At 50.5% G+C, this 17,606-nt stretch overlaps 2 protein-coding genes and 1 non-coding gene across 5 annotated transcripts in view; 2 read left to right on the top strand and 1 right to left on the bottom strand.

Moving 5' to 3' along the window:
- Positions 1-17,606, bottom strand: part of RBL2 (RB transcriptional corepressor like 2) — a 58,358-nt gene that overhangs the window by 7,441 nt on the left and 33,311 nt on the right. The window contains exon 22 of one of the 2 annotated variants that reach the window (XM_036011817.1): positions 13,765-13,936. In XM_036011817.1, the coding sequence (XP_035867710.1) occupies positions 13,766-13,936 (171 nt within the window). In that variant the 3' untranslated portion in view covers position 13,765. Of the gene's footprint in view, positions 1-12,316; positions 13,937-17,606 lie in introns of those variants that run through there. The other variant, XM_028501831.2, reaches the window with a different exon arrangement.
- LOC114488134 (AKT interacting protein) lies at positions 3,095-12,447 on the top strand. Of its 2 annotated transcripts, none has more exons than XM_028501775.2 (10): positions 3,095-3,253; positions 5,632-5,747; positions 7,130-7,335; positions 9,558-9,622; positions 9,700-9,800; positions 10,243-10,331; positions 10,408-10,506; positions 10,601-10,708; positions 11,429-11,489; positions 11,661-12,447. In XM_028501775.2, the coding sequence occupies exons 2-10, from the start codon at positions 5,706-5,708 to the stop codon at positions 11,766-11,768; spliced, it is 879 nt and encodes a 292-aa protein (XP_028357576.1). In that variant the 5' UTR covers positions 3,095-3,253; positions 5,632-5,705; the 3' UTR covers positions 11,769-12,447. The 2 variants fall into 2 exon arrangements, with proteins under 2 accessions (XP_028357576.1, XP_028357577.1); XM_028501776.2 differs by having other exon boundaries at positions 3,103-3,228.
- LOC114488489 lies at positions 8,270-8,438 on the top strand. Its single transcript, XR_003683804.1, has one exon.

Here is a 17,606-nt window from a genome sequence, read left to right as displayed (position 1 = left end):
CTAAGAGTGACAGGACCCACTGAAGGGGCGGACTCAGCAAAAACCGAGGCTGTGTCAGCAATGACGAAGAGGTCAATGGGTGTCAGGCACACAAGCAGCAGCACTTACAGAAACACCCCAAACATCACCCATCCAAGACGACTAGTTCCCCTCTCCCACCCCCCGTAATCCACGTGGTTTACTGTTCCGTCTCAGCGAATGGCCTCATCATTCATCCAGCAGCTCAAGCCAAAAATCTAGGTGTCACCCATGATATGCCTGTTGTCGTCACCCCACTGCCCCATATCTCGTCCACAGCCCAGTCCTGCCCGTCTCTGGAGGCCACTCACCTCCCCATCTCCACCATCGTATCCGTGCGGTTGTCTCTTGCTGAACAACTACAGTGGTTTCCCCAGTGCTCTCCTACTCTCGTGGCCCTACGACCTGTTCTCCACACACAGTCCCTGTTTCCAGGTACAAATCTGACCATGCCCCTCGCCCGCCTGAAGTCCAGTGGTCCTGGGGAAACCTTGACCAGCCAAGCCAAGCGTGGCAGACTCGGTCCCCTCGCCCCTGATGGATTATGGGTGGAGACTCAGTGACTCATTTATGGTTCCTGACACATGGTTATTGCTTCTAGGGAGCTGCTGGAAAAGGTCTGCCAGCTCTTCCAAAGAAACCACAGGAAGAAAAAGACCTTTTGTTTGTTGTGCCTGGCATGGCGGCAGCCATCTTGCTACCAGCCTGGAAATGCATCCGGGAATAGCAAGTAGAGCAGTGCCTAAAGCTAGGGGCGCCACCCCGGGGGCCTGTCCTGCCCTGTGAGAGAAAGCACTTTGTCACGTAGCTCAATTTAAGTTGGGTTTTCTGGTATTTGCAGCTGTAAGGATTCTGACTGGTATGTGTCTGAGGCACCAGGGCCTCGAGGGCGGTTGGATACACGCACACAAAGCTCAGGGGCGAGGTCTGAACTGCAGAAATACAAGTCCCCAGTACAGCTTGGGGAAGGGGTGAGAGTGCCAAGAACAGAGTAGAGAGAGATGGAAAAAAGTGTTGGAGAGGGTGATGAGCCTGCGAACCAGACGTGCCAAGGAAGACCACCTCTGGCCAGCAGAAAATACTTTCTGCTTGCCTCTTAACACTGACTGAGACCTATACACCTAAGTGTATTCGAACTGGATGAAAGGAAGTGGTTTAGGAGTGTTTCCAACGAGGAGAGGAAGTTGGGCTTCAGAACCTACCCTTGGGATTAACGTGAGGTGGGTTCGGCTGCCTGCCATTTAACACGGCCATTTTACCAGGGTTTCCAAAGCAACCAAACAACTGAACCACCTGGTCAGAGTGTGAGGCACTGAGTTAGGTGGAGGCTGGACAAGCCTCCCAGAAGGCACCATTGTAAGGAAAGGCACGGAGGCGCCAACGCTGGGGCAGCGGTCTCAGAAGGAGCCCGGGGACCAGTGCGGGAGATGAGACAGGAACACGGGAATGAGGTCGGCACTGGGCGTACCTCGCGGAGTTTAGGCCTGACTCGGTCTGAAATGGCTCTTGAGTTGGTGGAAAGCTTTTGAGCAGTGTTAGTGCTGGTAAAGGCATTCTACATCCAAGTGCAGGCTTGTGAGGTAGAAATACATAATAATGACGAAAGGACCAGAAGCTAGAGTGCCATAGGAGGCCTTCTCAAACTCCAGAGTATGCACCGGAATCTGTGACAAATGTAAATTTCTAGTACTCATCACTGCCCTACCTAACCCCATCCCACATTTTGGATCCAGTCTGTTAATCAACCAGTGGTCATTGGTGCCAATTCAATGCCAACAGGAATCACCAGTTTGGGATGTGTCGGAAAAGGGAACGTCTCAATTGTGATACTGCAGAGCTTTGAGGAGCAAGGTAGATCTGGCCCGAGGTGGTGAAATGTCTTCATTCAGTCTTGGACAGAAAGGAGACAGGAGCTGACCTATATACCATATTCTGCCCTGTACAATGCGTACTTTTTTTGCCCCAATTTTTTTAGGGAAAAATAAGGATGCGCATTATACAGGGGTATGATTATTACACATGGGTATAATAATCCGGTGTCATAACGCACACAAACACGTGGGTGTGCATTATACACAGCAAAATATGGTAAACAGGAATCCCGCCCATGGTCTCTGATTGGTCTGTCTTCATGCAAATGAGGACTCCAAGTCTTTACAGTTTGATTGGTCCAAAAGGTACTGTCCTGATTGGTCGGAACGGAGTCATTTTGGCTGATGGGTGAAATAGGTTCAGAACCTCCTTTGGAAGAGCTGACTCGGCTGCCTGGAACACGGGGAAGGCAGTTCAGTCCAGGCTTCTCCCTGAAGTGCGGTTTGGGTTGAGGGGTCCCTGTATACATTAGAGCCCAGTTAGCCGCCAGCAGCCCTTCTCATGACATATATATGTCTTCTTTCTCGGGGTCCACACATACATTTTTCAAAGCTCCTTCGGCAGCGCTACTCTCGCGGGATGACTCGGGAGTTTGGTTCCCATCATCGGCATCCAAGCGCCTCTACCCTTTGACGTAGAAAACGGGTGTTCCTCGATATTACGTAAAGCTGTCTTCCGGGTTCTCTCCACTCGACACACCCTCTCGTTCCTGGTCAACGCGGCGGTCGGGGGCCTGGTGGCGCTGCCAGGAGCAGTCAAGTATTGGATGGACCGGGGACGGTCACGCGCACCAGAGGCCCATAGCCCCGCAAGTCTCTTGGCGACTTCAGCCCCGTGCCAGGCCCCGCCCCGGCCCAGGTTTGGAACACCCGCAGTCACAACCTTTCTGAATGGCTGCAGCGGCCACACACAAATAATGTGGGCGGGTCTCAATGGTGACTGGCTGACGCTGTGGCCAATTATGTACAGTCGCTTGTCCGTCTAGCGCGGTGTAGACTCTCCGGATTTGACAATTCTCGGAGCGCTGTTACGTAAGGGGTGGGCCAAGTGGTGCCCCACCCCAGCAGAGGAGATTTCATTGGCAGGACGGAGTGTGGTCTACCCAACGCCCCGGAAAAACGTCCTTGACAGACAGGTGCGGAAGCCACTTGATGTCCGGAGGCTGGGCGGAAGCTTCGGAGACCAGGGGTGTGGGGCAGGGGGTGGGTCTCCACTCGGAGCGTAGGGCGGGGCGGGCGGGGAGGGGAGCGGGCAGGAGCCGGGCTGGCGCTGCGGCGGGGATGCTGTGGGTTCCCGACGGCGCTCAGCAGGCCGGAGCACTGCATTGAAGGCACTGAGGTGAGGTGCGCTGCCAGGCAGGCGGGTAAGTCCGTGAGGGCCGCGGAGTCCTTAAATGTGGCCGCCAGTGTCCTCGGCCGGGCCGGCATTTTTCTGTCCTTTTGGGTGCTTTTGCCTCCATAGCGATGGCAGCCGCTCTGGTACATGGGGGGCGGGGCTGGGCACCTGTCCGCGTTTGCGGGCACCTGCTGCGCCTGCAGCGGAGGTGGGGCTCCAACCGGTGCTGGGGGCGCTGGGGTCTGTCCGTCCGGGAGCTGGGCTGGGCCGAGCTGGCCTGCCCCATCCAGGTCCCGCCTTCCCTGGCTCTGACCCCGCACCCGCTGTCTTTGCACCCTAGTTGGGGGGGGGGCGATCCTTGGAGACCTTCAGCCTCCCACCCAGAGGGGCTTGTGGGCCCGGGCCATCTCAAGGTAGCCATGAAACTGGGGCATGGCGCCTGCCTTACTTCACATCAAGACAGGTTTGACCAGATTCTCTGGGTGCGCGGAGATGGGTTTCCGCCCCGTTCCTGGGTGCCGGTCTGACTGTCCCCGGCGAGCCGGGCCAAACACAGGCCGTTCCTGTCTGTTTTGTGGGCACTGTTCCGTGGTCTCCTATCATGGCATTTACGGCTGTTCCGGTGATGGATTAAGGTAGTGCCTGTGTAGGGACTGTGGCGCGTAGGAAGAAAGCAGCCCCGTCTTTGAGTTTTGGCTCACGCCATGTACGTAACACTCGTACAGGTCCAACATCCTGGCGTGTTTGTATGTCCTAACCGGAAATTTAAAAATTGTTTCCTAATGACTAGGACGTATCTTATGTCTTTCGTCTACCTATGTCACTCCTGTTGGAAAGCGCTGTACTGCGCCTGAGATAGACTAGACAGCTAATGAATGGTGGTGTTGTTTCCAGGTGATTATGTAGCTACTGTAGACAGTATACCTCCTGCTGAAACATAGGAAGAACTGGGGGCAGCTTTTATTTTTTAAAGGCAAAGTTACAGAACCATTACGTGTTAGAATTGGAGGGGACCTTACAGGTAACTGGCCCACCCCAGTCACCTGTAACTTTACATGGGAGGCGATCGCTGGGTCCCAAGGGGACGGGTGTCCTCCCTGTGAAATCAGGTCTGTCTTGGATGACAGTGGGGTGCTGCGCGCTGTCTGGCTCTGGAAACCAGTGCTGTGTTCGTTTGAGCCAACCAGGACACATTTTTGATGTTCCAAGTACTTTCATGCATATCATAGTCCTCTTTAAAGGCAAATTTGCAGAAACCTTTTAGTACTAAGTTGCTGTTTACAGGATGTAAGTCAGCAGTCTGTGGGAGATTCCTGGGGTTAATTACTGGGTGGCATCAGGTCAGCGGTAATGGGCGCTGGCAGGTACAGGAGGTCTTGTCCTCCGTGGGTGGCACAGGCTTGTCGGAAAACACATTTTTGCTGATTAGGGACATATCTGGCACATGATCCTCTAATGATTAACTTCTTATGAATTTATTAAGATGTTGCTAAATTTTGACACTTTTCACCTCCAGCCTTCTGATTGGTGCAAATCGGAATTAAGAGAAGGAACTCTGCCTTTTGTGGGGGACATCGCCAGAGCAGAGGCGGTGCTGTTCTTACAGACGGGCTTGCTGTTTTCCCTTTGCTTCTCTTCCTTTGTATTTCTAGTAAATGACCCACTGGCTTTGTGACCTTAGGGACATGCTTTCTTACCCACTGATCAGAGGCTCTAGTGGAAGACCTGTGTTTGTGAAAGCTCTCGTACACTCCTCTGCCGCATTTGTGAATGTTGGCTGGAAAACGCGGGAATGCCCAACCCCGCAGCCTCCACCCTTCAAGCAGCGGAGAGGCCATTTTGGCAGGACGGTCCCAGTAGGGCCCCGTTAGCCCTCTCTGTTGCATGCCCCCCGTTCCCTCGTCGTTTTTATTCCTGGCAGAGAGAATCACTGCGTTCCTGACACAGGTGACTTAATACACACTTAAAAATGGATCTTTAATTCCCTGTCGCCCTGAGAACAGCACTAGATTTTTTGTGTTACGTGGGTAGAGTGCCTTCCGAACCTGGTGTTCCTGGTAGTCAAATGCCTCGGTATTATGGTACTGGCAACTATTAACAGTCCATACCTTCTGCATTCCTGGCACCAGAGCCGGGCTGTGCCACCGAATATTCTGAGTCCTAGCCAAGCACTGGGCACCCACATTCCTGCAGACACTTAAAGGTGGGAAAGAATTTGGAGTCAAAGACAGAGGGTATTTATTCAAGGAGACTATTTCTGAAAACACTTTTCCCTCTAGGTTCTTAAAACTATGTATTATATAATGTTATACTGTGCCCCTACTGATAGTGTCAGCTTTAGCTCCTAATCGTTTTTGTCATCTTAACTTTCGGTGTGGGTGTTTGTGCTTCCCGTCTCATCTTCAGGGAGAGCGAGCCTGCGGGACGGACGAGTTTGATGACACACAGACTACTGCACTGGTGTGTGTGGAGCACACGTTATGAACCCTTTCTGGAGCATGTCTGCAAGCTCTGGACGCAAAGTAAGTCTAGTGGATAGACTCAGTGAGGAAACTGTGTGCATCCAAGGAGAGGCCAAAATAATCCTTACTGAGGTTGCTCTGGAATCTGAACAAGATTATTTTGTTTTCCTAGTTCAGGTTTTACTTTTGAGAAGTGACTATTTTGTCGATTACAGTTAGTTTCTGAGACTGACATCACATCTGAAATAGAAATCGTCCCAGTAATCACAATTCTAAGACTGTTTTGACAGGTGATATTTACATATCGTGGAATTTGTCACTTGTTACTAGAGTAGCTCTTACTAAACTGCAAGATTCTATGGTTCAAAAACCCTTGGGAAAGGTCAGTCCAATGTGGTCAAGTCAGACTTGAAGGCACTGGTTTTTCTAAATAAAATGTTTTTTAATCGCAAAAATAATACATTGTAGGAAGGCCAAACACATGTAGACAAAAAGAAATATAACTCATAATTCCACCTCTATGAGAACACCACTATTAATCATCTTTTTTAATGCACGTGACATACATTTTTAGTGCAGCTAATTGAGCAGCCTGTGCTGTCCTGGAGCCAAGGACGCACCTGTCAGAGGGGCGTCTCGTCGGACTCGTTTAGACCGTCATCTCTGCTGTGGATGCAGCTCATGCTGGGGAGAGTCCGAGTGTCGAAACGTATCCATTAGGGACAAGATCAAAATTAGACCCGTTGCGAGGGAGATACTAGCTTCCTTCTTTGTTTCTAACCCAGGTGCTATTAGGGAGTGACTGATTTCAGTCATCTCTTGATTTTTTTAAAGTTTTAAAAGATTTTTATTTATTTTTAGAGAGAGGGGAAGGGAGGGAGAGGGAAAGAGAAACATTGATGTGCAAAAGATCGGTTGCCTCTCTCATGGCCCCAGCCAGGGACCCGGCCCGCACAACCCAGACACGTGCCCTGACCAGGAATGGAACCCGTGACCTTTCGCTCTGCGGGACAGTGCCCAACCCGCGGAGCCGCACCAGTCAGGGCCAGCTCTACTGACTCAGAGCTGCGTACACCTGACCTCCTACAGCGTCTAACTGCCCAGGGACTTTTGTAGCCTGTCTGGGAGTCTAATTGTGTACTAACCCCTTGCTCTTTTGGGGGCCAATTTCTTTCTTTCACTGAAATCTTGTAAACATTGGCTTCGTTGGTATAGGACGCAGCTAACAAGCGTTTTCTAGTGCTTTAGTCTTGCTTCGGGTTTAGCCTGCTCTTTCTGAGGCCCTCCTACTGGAAGGCCTTTCAAGCCCCCTTGATCGTGGTGCTAGAATACCCTTGAAAAGAAAGAGTATTCTGGCTTTCAGGTCAAGGACTACAATGACATGCGCTGTTGAGATTTAAGAGTCGTCCTAACAGGAGTTCTCTCCACTTCCCCTGGAACAGCGGTCTGATGGCGACGAGAAGACACTGACAGGGGACGGGAAGGCCAGCCCTCCGCGCACTGCTCCCAAGAAACAGCTGCCTTCCATCCCTAAAAACGCGCTGCCCATAACCAAGCCGACTTCCCCCGCCCCGGCCGCGCAGTCCGCCAACGGCACACATGCCTCCTACGGGCCCTTCTACCTGGAGTACTCGCTCCTCGCAGAGTTGTAAGTTCTTCACAGACTACTCGCTTACCCTTCCAATGCCTCTTGAAGGTAGAGAATGAAAGTCACTTTGATGGACTAGACTCAGTAAACATCAGCCACTTACTCTTAAAGTTCAAATTCACACCCGCCCAGCCTTGATGTGTATAGAAAGATGGAGGCTATCGCTGGCAACGTCAGTTTTCTTAACCGAGGTCTGAGCAGTGTTTATAGATATCATCTAGGAAATGTAATGATTCTTATTCAGAGCCTGAATAAGGGTAAGTAATATTTAAAAGCAAATGTGTGCTTCGATTTCTGTGTCTGCTTGGACAGCAGGAGCAGGGAGAGAGGGAGATGAAACACTGACCGTGTAGGTCGGGACATACCTCACTGTCTCTCTGTGGAGCGGGGACCCACCTCCTGAAGAGGTGGCCGCAGAGGACGGGCCCGTGGGAGGGTGGTGGGCCGCTCTCTCCTGGGGCAGGCCCGGCCGGAGGCTTGTGCTCCTTTCTGGGGTCCTCATTCTGAGAGGCCTCCTGGCAGACTGAGCAGGTCAGAAAGCCGGACTTTGGGGGTCAGTCGGTAATGGGGGGACGTGATGCACCTGAAGGACTGTCATTGGACAGGGGATCCGATCTGACTTGCTCTACAGGACCCCCCAGGGCTGATAGGACCCCCAGGGCCGAATCAGGCAATTATAGGTCGTCATACAGATGAGGGCTCCCTGCAGGAAGAGGCTGACTGGTCACAGAGGTCACGAGTGGACGGCAGTGCACGTGTCTTTAGAGGGGGAGGAGCACACCTGCAGAATGCTGGTCGTCACGGCACGGCACCTGGCCCACCACGGGCTCCACGAATGACTGAGTGCCGATGGCATTTGATTTAATTAACCTGTTACAAGGGCTGGAGGTGTGGTGCATTCTGAATTCCAATTAGTTTGAAATTCCTTTGTGCACAGCACTTGACATCAGTCCAGCAAGCTCCGTCCCAGCCTTGCGTCCACGGCTCGCTACGTGCCATGTTAGTTTAGTGCTTGACGAAGTGCAGCACTGCAGCCAGAGCCACGCGTCTTTTGAGCCCAGGGGGTAAAGACACACTCTGAGTTGTAACCCAGTGGCACACCGGGAAAAGTAGTTCCCTTGTAGCTGCGGTTTTCTGAAGGCAGCCTGAGCGCTCTGTGCCTGCACTAACGCTGTGCCGGCCAGAGGGCCTGAGGCCCGCCCCACGGGGCCTGCGGCAGCGCGGGGGCGGTGGCCCCTTTATACCTGCATCTGCCCAGCGTGCTGCTGCTGACGTGCCGACTTTAGGGCCTTAAAAATGGGGTGACTACTTTAACGTGATTAAAAATAAGTGTGATGGCCAGTAGGTAGTAAAAACTGTTAACTAAGGGCCAATAAACTACTCAATTAAAACTCAGGATTGGCAGGTTAGTGCGTTCTAGGGCCCCAGCCCAACCTCGTTCTCCCCGAGGTCTGGTCACGGCCTGGCTCACTGAGCCTAGTGGCTCGGTGGCGAGGAGCAGCGCAGCATGGCCGTGGGTGGGGGCCCAGGTCCCCAGAGAGCCAGTGCTGCCCTCCTGCCCTACACCCTGGTCTTCCCGGTCTCGGCGCCTACCGCCTCCCACACCTGGGCCGGAGCCAGGTGTCTGCGGTGCCGGGCAGAGTTAGGGGCAGGACGCCGCGCCGGTGCCCCCCCTCACCGTCCACACTGCAAGGGAAGCGAAACGCGGCCCTCCGCCACCCGGACGGTGACCTAACTGAGGATCTGGACACCTGAGTGGGGCATTTCAGTGGCATTTTGTTCTTAATTACCTACAGATGTGTTTCAGATGGCCTTGGGGGGGTGTGGGTGGGCTCTGTCCTCCCAATCACAGAAGCAGCAACTTGACCGATACCCTCATTTGCCTCAAACTCAACATCCAGAACTTAAATCAGGTTGCATGGTTCTGAATTACCCCCACGTTGGTTTCCAAGGTGACGTTTTTGGGGAAGTGGATTTCTGGGAGGAAAACCTCATTCTTCCTGTGTCCCTGCTGGCTTGAATTTCTTAATCCGAGGCCCTTGGCGGCAAGGCCAGGAGAGGGGCGGCAGGCAGGCCACGTGAGAGGCTGTGATGGCTCAGCCTGTCGAGTTAGGGCGGCAGCCGCCCGACGGGACCGTCCCGTCTCAGAAAACGTGTGGGGTGGTCGGACCTGTCTGTCACGTGCAGCCACGCGTCTCACTGTCGTGCTGCTTCCGTTTCAGCACCTTGGTTGTGAAGCAGCGGCTACCCGGGGTCTACGTGCAGCCGTCCTACCGCTCGGCACTGAGTAAGGATCCGCCCCTGTCTCGCCTGTGGGCCCCTCCGACACAGACGCGGGCCCTGACCGGCTTCTGTTCCCCGCAGTGTGGTTCGGAGTAATATTCATACGGCACGGCCTCTATCAGGATGGCGTGTTCAAATTTACAGTTTACATCCCTGATAACTACCCTGACGGTGACTGTCCGGTAAGTAGGAGCCACCATCTGGCTCCACGCGCCGGCCAGTGAGGAGTGCGCACAGGGCCTTAAAGCCTCCCTGCCCTCTCCCGAACTGACCACTGTCACGGTTTGTCCCCTAATGCGTCTGTTTATGGCACAGTCTCCCGGGGGGACCTCCGGGCTTGGCTGCATCGTTGGCCCTGCCTGCCTCCGCCAGGAGCTTCTCCGTGCCCCACTGCTCGGGGCGTGCGGAGGCTGCACTGCAGCCCGGCGTGGGTGCCAGGCGCTGGGGTGGGGACCCCCTCACTGCAAAAGCAAACACCATGGGGAAGTGGTGACACAGTTAAGCCCCGCCCTGAGTTAGCTCCCTGACGGGGTGCCAACCTCGTCCTGACGCACTCCTCACCGCCGTCTACCTGGGCCCGCACCCCACCGCTTCCAGTCAAGAGTGCGCCCTCTCCCCGCACAGCGCCTGGTGTTCGACATGCCTGTCTTTCACCCGCTGGTGGACCCCGCCTCGGGGGAGCTGGACGTGAAGCGAGCGTTTGCCAAGTGGAGGTGAGTAACGAGGGGCCCCTCCCGGGACGCCCGGCAGTGAGAGGACGCCTCAGCAGCCGGCCCCGTCTCCCCGCAGGCGCAACCACAACCACATCTGGCAGGTGCTGATGTACGCGAGGAGGGTGTTCTACAAGATCGACACCGCGAGCCCCCTCAACCCCGAGGCCGCTGTCCTGTACGCCCCTTTGCTTTGTCACTGAAGGTAAATTTGAAGGTGTAGCGAAGTAGATGACGTTAGTAACGTTCTGATTTTTAAACTTTTAACACAGGTATGAAAAAGATGTTCACCTGTTCAAAAGTAAAGTGGTTGACAGTGTCAAGGCAGGCACGGCCCAGCTGTTTGAGCAGCCCAAAATAGAAGACCCCTATGCCATTAAGTAAGTGGCCTGTTTTCTGCGTACGCTGCCCTCTGCAGTCCCGTGTTGCCATGCTTTGGTCTTAAAATGGGGCTTTAAAGGGGAAGCATGGGATCTGCCAGCCTGCAGCACTGACTGCCAACAAGGCTCCCAACACCTCTGGGGGCTCGTCCCTGAACAGAAAGCTTCCTGTGGACTGGCCCACCGTGCCAGGTACCAGGCTCTATAGGGACGGTGGTTTCTGCAGGGTGCTGGTAAGGCGCTCTGCCAAGCATCAGGGCTTTCTCTGCAGGGGGCAGTTTTAGCTGGAGCCTCTCTGGAATGGCCCCGGCCCAGCGGCAGGAGGAAGCTGAGCAGTAGGCTCCCGCAGGGCTATGGCACTTGGTCCTGGGGCGAGTGTGGGGGGCCGTGTGGAGACTGGGGGGCTCGTGCACTCACTGGCTTTGGAGGCCTGGAGCCATTCCTTAGTCCAGCTCTGCCTCGCTTCCTTCATTTTAAATACCAGTGCCTCCCAGGTGGTGGCGCTGCTGAGTCGAGCTGGGGGGGGGGGTTGAGCGAGGAAGGGCGGGCATGTGGGGAGGTAGGTAGCGTCTGAAACTTACACATCGACAGCTGATTAAAGACTACTCTCTACACCCTAAAATGTTAAGACAGCTGCCGTAATAAAACCCAAGCACTAAAAAATGGATGCTACACAAATTTAATAAGCCAAGGAGTTTTTAAATCTTCCTCTTCCTTAAGCTTTTCCCCGTGGAATCCTGCTGTGCACGACGAAGCCAGAGAGAAGATGCTGACTCAGAAAGTAAGTAGATAGCCATTGTTGAAATAGTTAACTCGCTATTCTCTTTGCTGTCTAAAGTGTCTTCACTGGGGAGTTCTCACTCTACACAGCCAGCGTTTTGGGAAACACGCTCGTACAGGGCTGGCATCTCATCATCAGTCACTTTCTGATTTTCATTTTGATTGTGCCTAGAAACCTGAAGAACAGCACAGTAAAAGTGTTCACGTCGCCGGCCTGTCGTGGGTAAAGCCCGGCTCAGTGCAGCCTTTCAGCAAAGAAGAGAAAACAGGAGCCACTTAAGAGCTGGAGAGGCTGGTGCACCGTGCACTTTCCCGCGGCCCTGGGCCCGGTTCAAGTTGACCAGCGGCCGGGACTGCCGCGGAGTAAAACTGTGTGACCGGGACTGACACCGGTGTGGTCCGTGCGCGCTTAGGTTCTAACGGCAAGTTCTAGAGACCTCTCCGGTAACGCGTTACTTCTGTCAGAAGTGTCTTAGGGTGGTGATCTAGTTCAGTACTCCAGATTCTTGGGGACATTGAGGCTTAAGTATTTTTCTGAATGTAAAGCTAAAGGTAAGTGGCATTCATTTAAAACTAATGAGGTAGACAGACTTTAGCGCTATCTAATGACTTTCGAATCAGTGGTGTCAGCTGTACATACGTTGGGGTGTGGAGAGGGAAGGCCCGGAGGAAGCAGGGCCAGAGCGTACTAGCACTTTCAGGTGGAAGACCGTCTGAACCTCAGTCTCCAGCCTGCTGTTTCGCTACTTTACAAGCTGCTGTCACTGAGGTGCGCATTAGGTGAGTGAGAAGAGACCAGAACGTTTGTTCATAGTTGTTTGTTTTTTAAAAGCAAATTACTTACTGTATTTTTGTGGCAGGAGGGAGAAAAGTGTTAAAACGGTTTCTAATGAAGTCAAATATTTAAGCAACGAATGACTAATGTGTTTTGTAGAGACAAAATAAACCAATAAATGATGGTTCTTTGTCATTTATGCAGGAAACTAAATACCCTTTTCTCAGTATAACTAAACAAAGATTAATTTATAAATGCTTTATTGAAAAATACACTTATTTTCATATAAAATTACAGTAGCAGTAAATATCTGGAGAGGTTTTATAAATATTTTTGCAGAACACTATTCTAACTGAACAGTGTAAGTTCCATATTTCTTTTGGAGCAAATATGAAGTTACCTAGTAACTCTGTTTATACTGATTCAATTTACAATTGAATTTTCTCCCTAAAAAGGTTATTCATTCAACTTAAAAACTGCTGGAACAATACTGACTAATAAAGGTATATATAGATACTTTCAATAGCTGTTAAATAACCTTTTCTAATTTGTATGAGTGGTACTATATACTCATGAAAACCTAAACTGTCCAACCTAAACTTTGAAAAGCCAGGAACACACCCAAAGGTATTTTAAAATGTATCACCTTAGTAGACACACGTCTTTTGGATAACTACCTCCTATAAGAGGCTATAATTTTTAATATTAATTCCCTTAATTCAACTTGATTTAAAATCTTCACTTAGCCGGCTGATCCCTATTAATGCGGGGGGCGGGAATTGGAGAATTTAAAATACATGCCCCAAAGGTGGCTACTGGTGCTCAGTCGTTTTAAAAAAGTACAAAAGCATCAAAGAAGATACTGAGTAGCCTAGAAGTTTTGTCCTTAATATAAAGTTCACATTGTAGAAAGTGCCATCACAATACACAGCAAACCTGGGTTACGGAGTCATGCTTTTTCAGCCCTAAAGTGCCACTTCGTACACACGTTCACTCACACGTCACACACCACACAGCCAAGCACAGTCACACTGCACCACCACACCTGCCACGACAGGGGAGGGCACACGGGGGCGGGGCCAGGGGTCTGGGCTCCCTTGTTAATGCTTCAGAAATGCAAACTTCTCACACTCCTACCAGGTGTTTTGGAACGAGATACCTAGTCTCTGTGTTGCTTTTCATGAGAGCCAGAGCAGACCACACGACAGGTGGGAATGAACTGAAACGTTTCACTGCCGGAGCAAGGCCCCCAGAGACCTCGCACACTGCGCCAGCATGCTGGGTGCTCTACGGTACCTGTGAAAGCTCTGCCAAAGAGTTAAAGATCCCAGTTTGGACTCTAAGCAGCACTGATGGCAAGCACTGAGTGGTAGGAAAAAAGGCAGACGAGATGAGTAAAAATAAGGATACTGGAAAGATGAAGAAAAAGAGCCCCACAATCTAGCATGCATTAAATGCTGTTAAACAGTTTGTGAAAAGAGGGTCAATGCAGCAGACTAACCTCAGTGGGCACCTCGGTCATTAGCTACGTCTTGGAGACGGCGGATTAAGGCGGAGTGATTTTCCGGGCAAATTCTCTTGGCAGGCGACTCACTTCCATCTTCTAAAACAATCCCTCTCTTTTTGGTTGGAGTTTCTCCCGTCCGTATCATGCTGTTAATCTCTCTCAGTCTCTACAGGGGAAACAGATACACGAACTTTAAGATGCTAATACATGTACACTCAGTGTTACGGCGAAGTACCGCAGGTGAGTCAAGTGCAAGGGTTACCTCGACGAGTCTGAACATCTTCGTGAAGAAAACCACTAAACTACGCAGCCTTCCAGTCTCACTGCCCAGCTGGCAGAGACTGCCGGCTGGCTGGCTGGGGCAGAGGAAGAGTGTTTCCTTGTCCTGGCACGCCCCGGGGGTCATTGCATGTGCTTTTCCAGAACGTGAGAGGGAACCAGTCTGATTCCTTTTTACAAGATACAGATCATGACACCTCTATGCCACATTGAATCAGTTCCAATTTTTTCAGTCTAGTAGCCTTTCTCCACTGGAGTTGCACAAGGGAAGCCAGCCCGAGTTCCCGGCAGCATCCGTGCACGTGACCTGTTAGTGTGGGCCAGAGTGTGGCAGTCACAGAGTGTCCCTGGGAGACCCGAGAGACGCTGCCGAGAGCGGGAGACCGCGGCGTCTTCAGTGCCTTCAGCGTGAAGTTCCTCCAGAGCCCCACAAGCCAGTTTGTTACATTGTTTCCTGGTAGGTTTTTTTTTGGTTAAGAAAATTTCCCCATGTGCCGTTTTACTGTCTGCACTTTCTGTGGGAAAGCGTGCGGAGCAGCCGCACGCACTGGTACGAGAACGTGTCTCAGACCTTCCCACGCCGCTGCCTGCCACCAGCGTTCCACAGCGCGCCTGTGTCACGGCCTCGGCACCTTCTGTTGAGGAGACTGCTCCTTCTCCGGGGACTTGCTCTCGCACCTTTGTTGAAAGCCAGTCGGCCATATACGGGGTGGGGCAAAGGAGGTCGACAGTAGTTTCAATAGAAAGTAACACCACAAGAATAACTAATACAGGAGGAAACTGTTGGCATACTCAAACTGTCGACGCCCTCTGCCCCACCCCGTGTGGTCCACGCCCGGGCTCCAGGCGGCCGGGCCGACCTGGAGGTCCGCCTTCGCCAGCGCCGCACTGTCTTGAATCCCGCAGCTTTACAAGAAATCTTGAAATCGGTGTGAATGCTTCAAGTTTTTCTAAAATTGTGTTATTCTAGTTCCTGTGCATTTTCATGTAAGTTTTGGAACCAGTTAATTTATACAAATCTGCTGGAATTTTGATAGGAATTAGGTTTAATTTATAGATCAAGTGGGAAAACATGGAGATCTTGATATTGTTTCCAATTCGTGACTCTCTGTATCTCTCCATTTTCTTGGTCTTTAGTTTCTTTCACCAAGACTCTGTAGTGTTCAGGACACAAGCCTTAGACACATCCTTCATCAGACTTGCATGTATTTCATTTTTTAATGCTGTTTACAATGTTTAAAAATTCTTTTACTTCTAGTTACTCATTGCTAGTTTATAGAAATCATTTGGGTTTTGCATATCAATCATGCAACCTTTATAATCTTATAGTTCCAGTACCTCTTTGTAGGTGTTGTGATTTTCCTACGCAGACATCTGTGTCTTCCCTGCCGTGCCCTGTCGTACTTTCTGTGCCTGGGCCCACAGTTACGTGTTGAACGGGGGTGGTGAGAGCAGACCACCCGCGCCTTCCTCCTGATCTCACAGCGGGGACATTGTCTTTCCCCGTTGTGTATGATGTTAGCCATAGGTTTTTCAAATACACATTTTTATCAGGTTGAGGAAATCCCCTTGAGAGTTTTATCATGAAGGAATGTTGGATTGTTTAAAAAATAATGGGGGTAGTAAGATTATTTCTGAGTGTTTTGGAAGTTTGTCTTTCAAAGAATGGGTACATTTCAACTTATCACATTCACTGGAACAGAGGCGGTTTTCGTCATCAGACTCTTCGTGTCCGTAGGGCCTGTACTGGTGTCTCTCCTTGCTGACACTGATAACATGTCTTTCCTGCTCAGTCTGTACAGAGACATAGCAAATTTTATCTTCTGAAAACAAAACAAAAAAACCCTTAACTTTCAATGGCCTTAATTTTCTCTGCTTTAAGGTATTTTTTATCGACGCCTACTCTTTTTCTAGTTGCTTAGGTCATAATTTGAGACCTTTCTTCTTTTCTAATAGAGGCACTAATACAGTGCTGTAAGTTCCTGCCTTAGCCCAGTTTGTGGAATGCAGCAAGCGTACTATGTTAGGTTTACATTTAGTTCCAAATACTTCCCAATTTCTTTTCCTAGACTCATAGAATTATGCAATTTAGTTCCCCCACATTTGGGAGTTTTCCAGATATCTTTCCAAATGCCTCATTTCTAATTTGATTCCACTGTGGTCAGAAAAGACATTATTTGAACCCTGTACAGTTACCGAGACATGTGTCACGGTCCAGAGCGCAGTCTGTGCTGGTGAAGCATCCCAGGTGCCCCTGGTGCCGCTGCAGTGTCCCGCAGGTGTCCCTGGGTCGGTCAGTCAATGATGGTCATGTTTTGAAGAACCTCACGCTGATTTTCTCTCTCCTTGTTCTATCAATCATGTGAAACTCTTGACTATTGAAGTGTTTTTTTTCTTTTCTATTTAGGATTGTATATCCTCTCTATCATTAGGAAATGCCCTTCTTATCAGTGAAAATATTTACTCTTCAAATACTAATATTAATGATACTAATATAGCACCCCAAGCTTTCTTTTGATTAGGGTTAGTGGAGTACAACTTTTTCTGTCCTTTTACTTAAAAGGAAACAAGATATAATTCACGTACCACGTGACCCCACCACTTGAAGTGCACAAACCCAGGGCTTTCAGCGCGCTCCCCGAGTCCTGCCACCACCACCACACCCGTCACCTCCTCGTCACCCCACAAGGGAACCGTCCCCGTCGGCAGGAACCCTCACTCCCCCCGACAGCAGACCGGCACTAGTCTGCCCTCTGTGGAGTGCGTGCGCCCACTCTGGACGTCCCCTGCAAATGGAACCGTGCGGCCTTTACCCTTGGTGCCTGCCTTCTCGCACTCAGCAGGGTGTCTCCAAGGCTCACCCACTTCGCAGCACGTGGCGGTGCTTCTGTATCGGAGTGGCGTTCCATCGTGTGCATTTTACGTGTTCGTTTGATGGGACATTCGTGTTATAACCCTTTGAACTACGTGTCTTTATACTTAAGTGTTACATACAAGCAACAAATAGGTCTTCACCCAATGTTACAGTTTCTACCTTTTAACTGGTATATTTAGACCATTTACATTTAATTGCTATTTGTTTGCTTTTTTTCCTGTATGTTCTTCCCTTTTTCAGCCTTCTTTTGAAATGAGTATTTTTCATTTAACTCTTCAATCTACTTGTGGTTGATGGTGGAATTTGTGGTTATCAGATGAAAATCTAATATTAGAGGAAGTATCAGTCATTTCATCCAACTCCAATTGCTTTTTGGGACTATTAGAGTAAACCTATGCAATAGTTGGAAGAAATTCCATTTTTTAATATTTTATCTTCCTATTCAGAAATATGAGTTACATATCTTTATTCCAGTCTTTTAAAATCTAATTCAGGTTAAATAATTTTTCTGCAAAGATAAATTATAAGGCATGTGATACTTTGCTGCTATTTCATGAAAAGTTTTTCCATTATATATAAATATATATATTTAAGATTTTATGTATTTTTAAACGGTGGGGAACTGGGGGGGGGGAGAGAAACATCAGTGTGTGGTTGCCTCTTGTGCGCCCCCTACTGGGGA

Source organism: Phyllostomus discolor, chromosome 12 (assembly GCF_004126475.2).
Source record: "Phyllostomus discolor isolate MPI-MPIP mPhyDis1 chromosome 12, mPhyDis1.pri.v3, whole genome shotgun sequence".
NCBI classification, from domain to species: Eukaryota; Metazoa; Chordata; class Mammalia; order Chiroptera; family Phyllostomidae; genus Phyllostomus; species Phyllostomus discolor.
Note: the sequence above shows the minus strand (reverse complement) of the source record. Positions and strands in the feature narration are given on the sequence as shown.

What these genes read in the sequence shown, in the direction of transcription:
- LOC114488134 (XM_028501775.2), top strand. Translation starts at nt 5,706, where the DNA reads ATGAACCCTTTCTGGAGCATGTCTGCAAGCTCTGGACGCAAA. An exon ending in ACCCTGACGGTGACTGTCCG is followed by an intron (nt 9,801 to 10,242) that starts GTAAGTAGGAGC and finishes CTCCCCGCACAG; the next exon opens with CGCCTGGTGTTCGACATGCC. An exon ending in CGAGCGTTTGCCAAGTGGAG is followed by an intron (nt 10,332 to 10,407) that starts GTGAGTAACGAG and finishes GTCTCCCCGCAG; the next exon opens with GCGCAACCACAACCACATCT.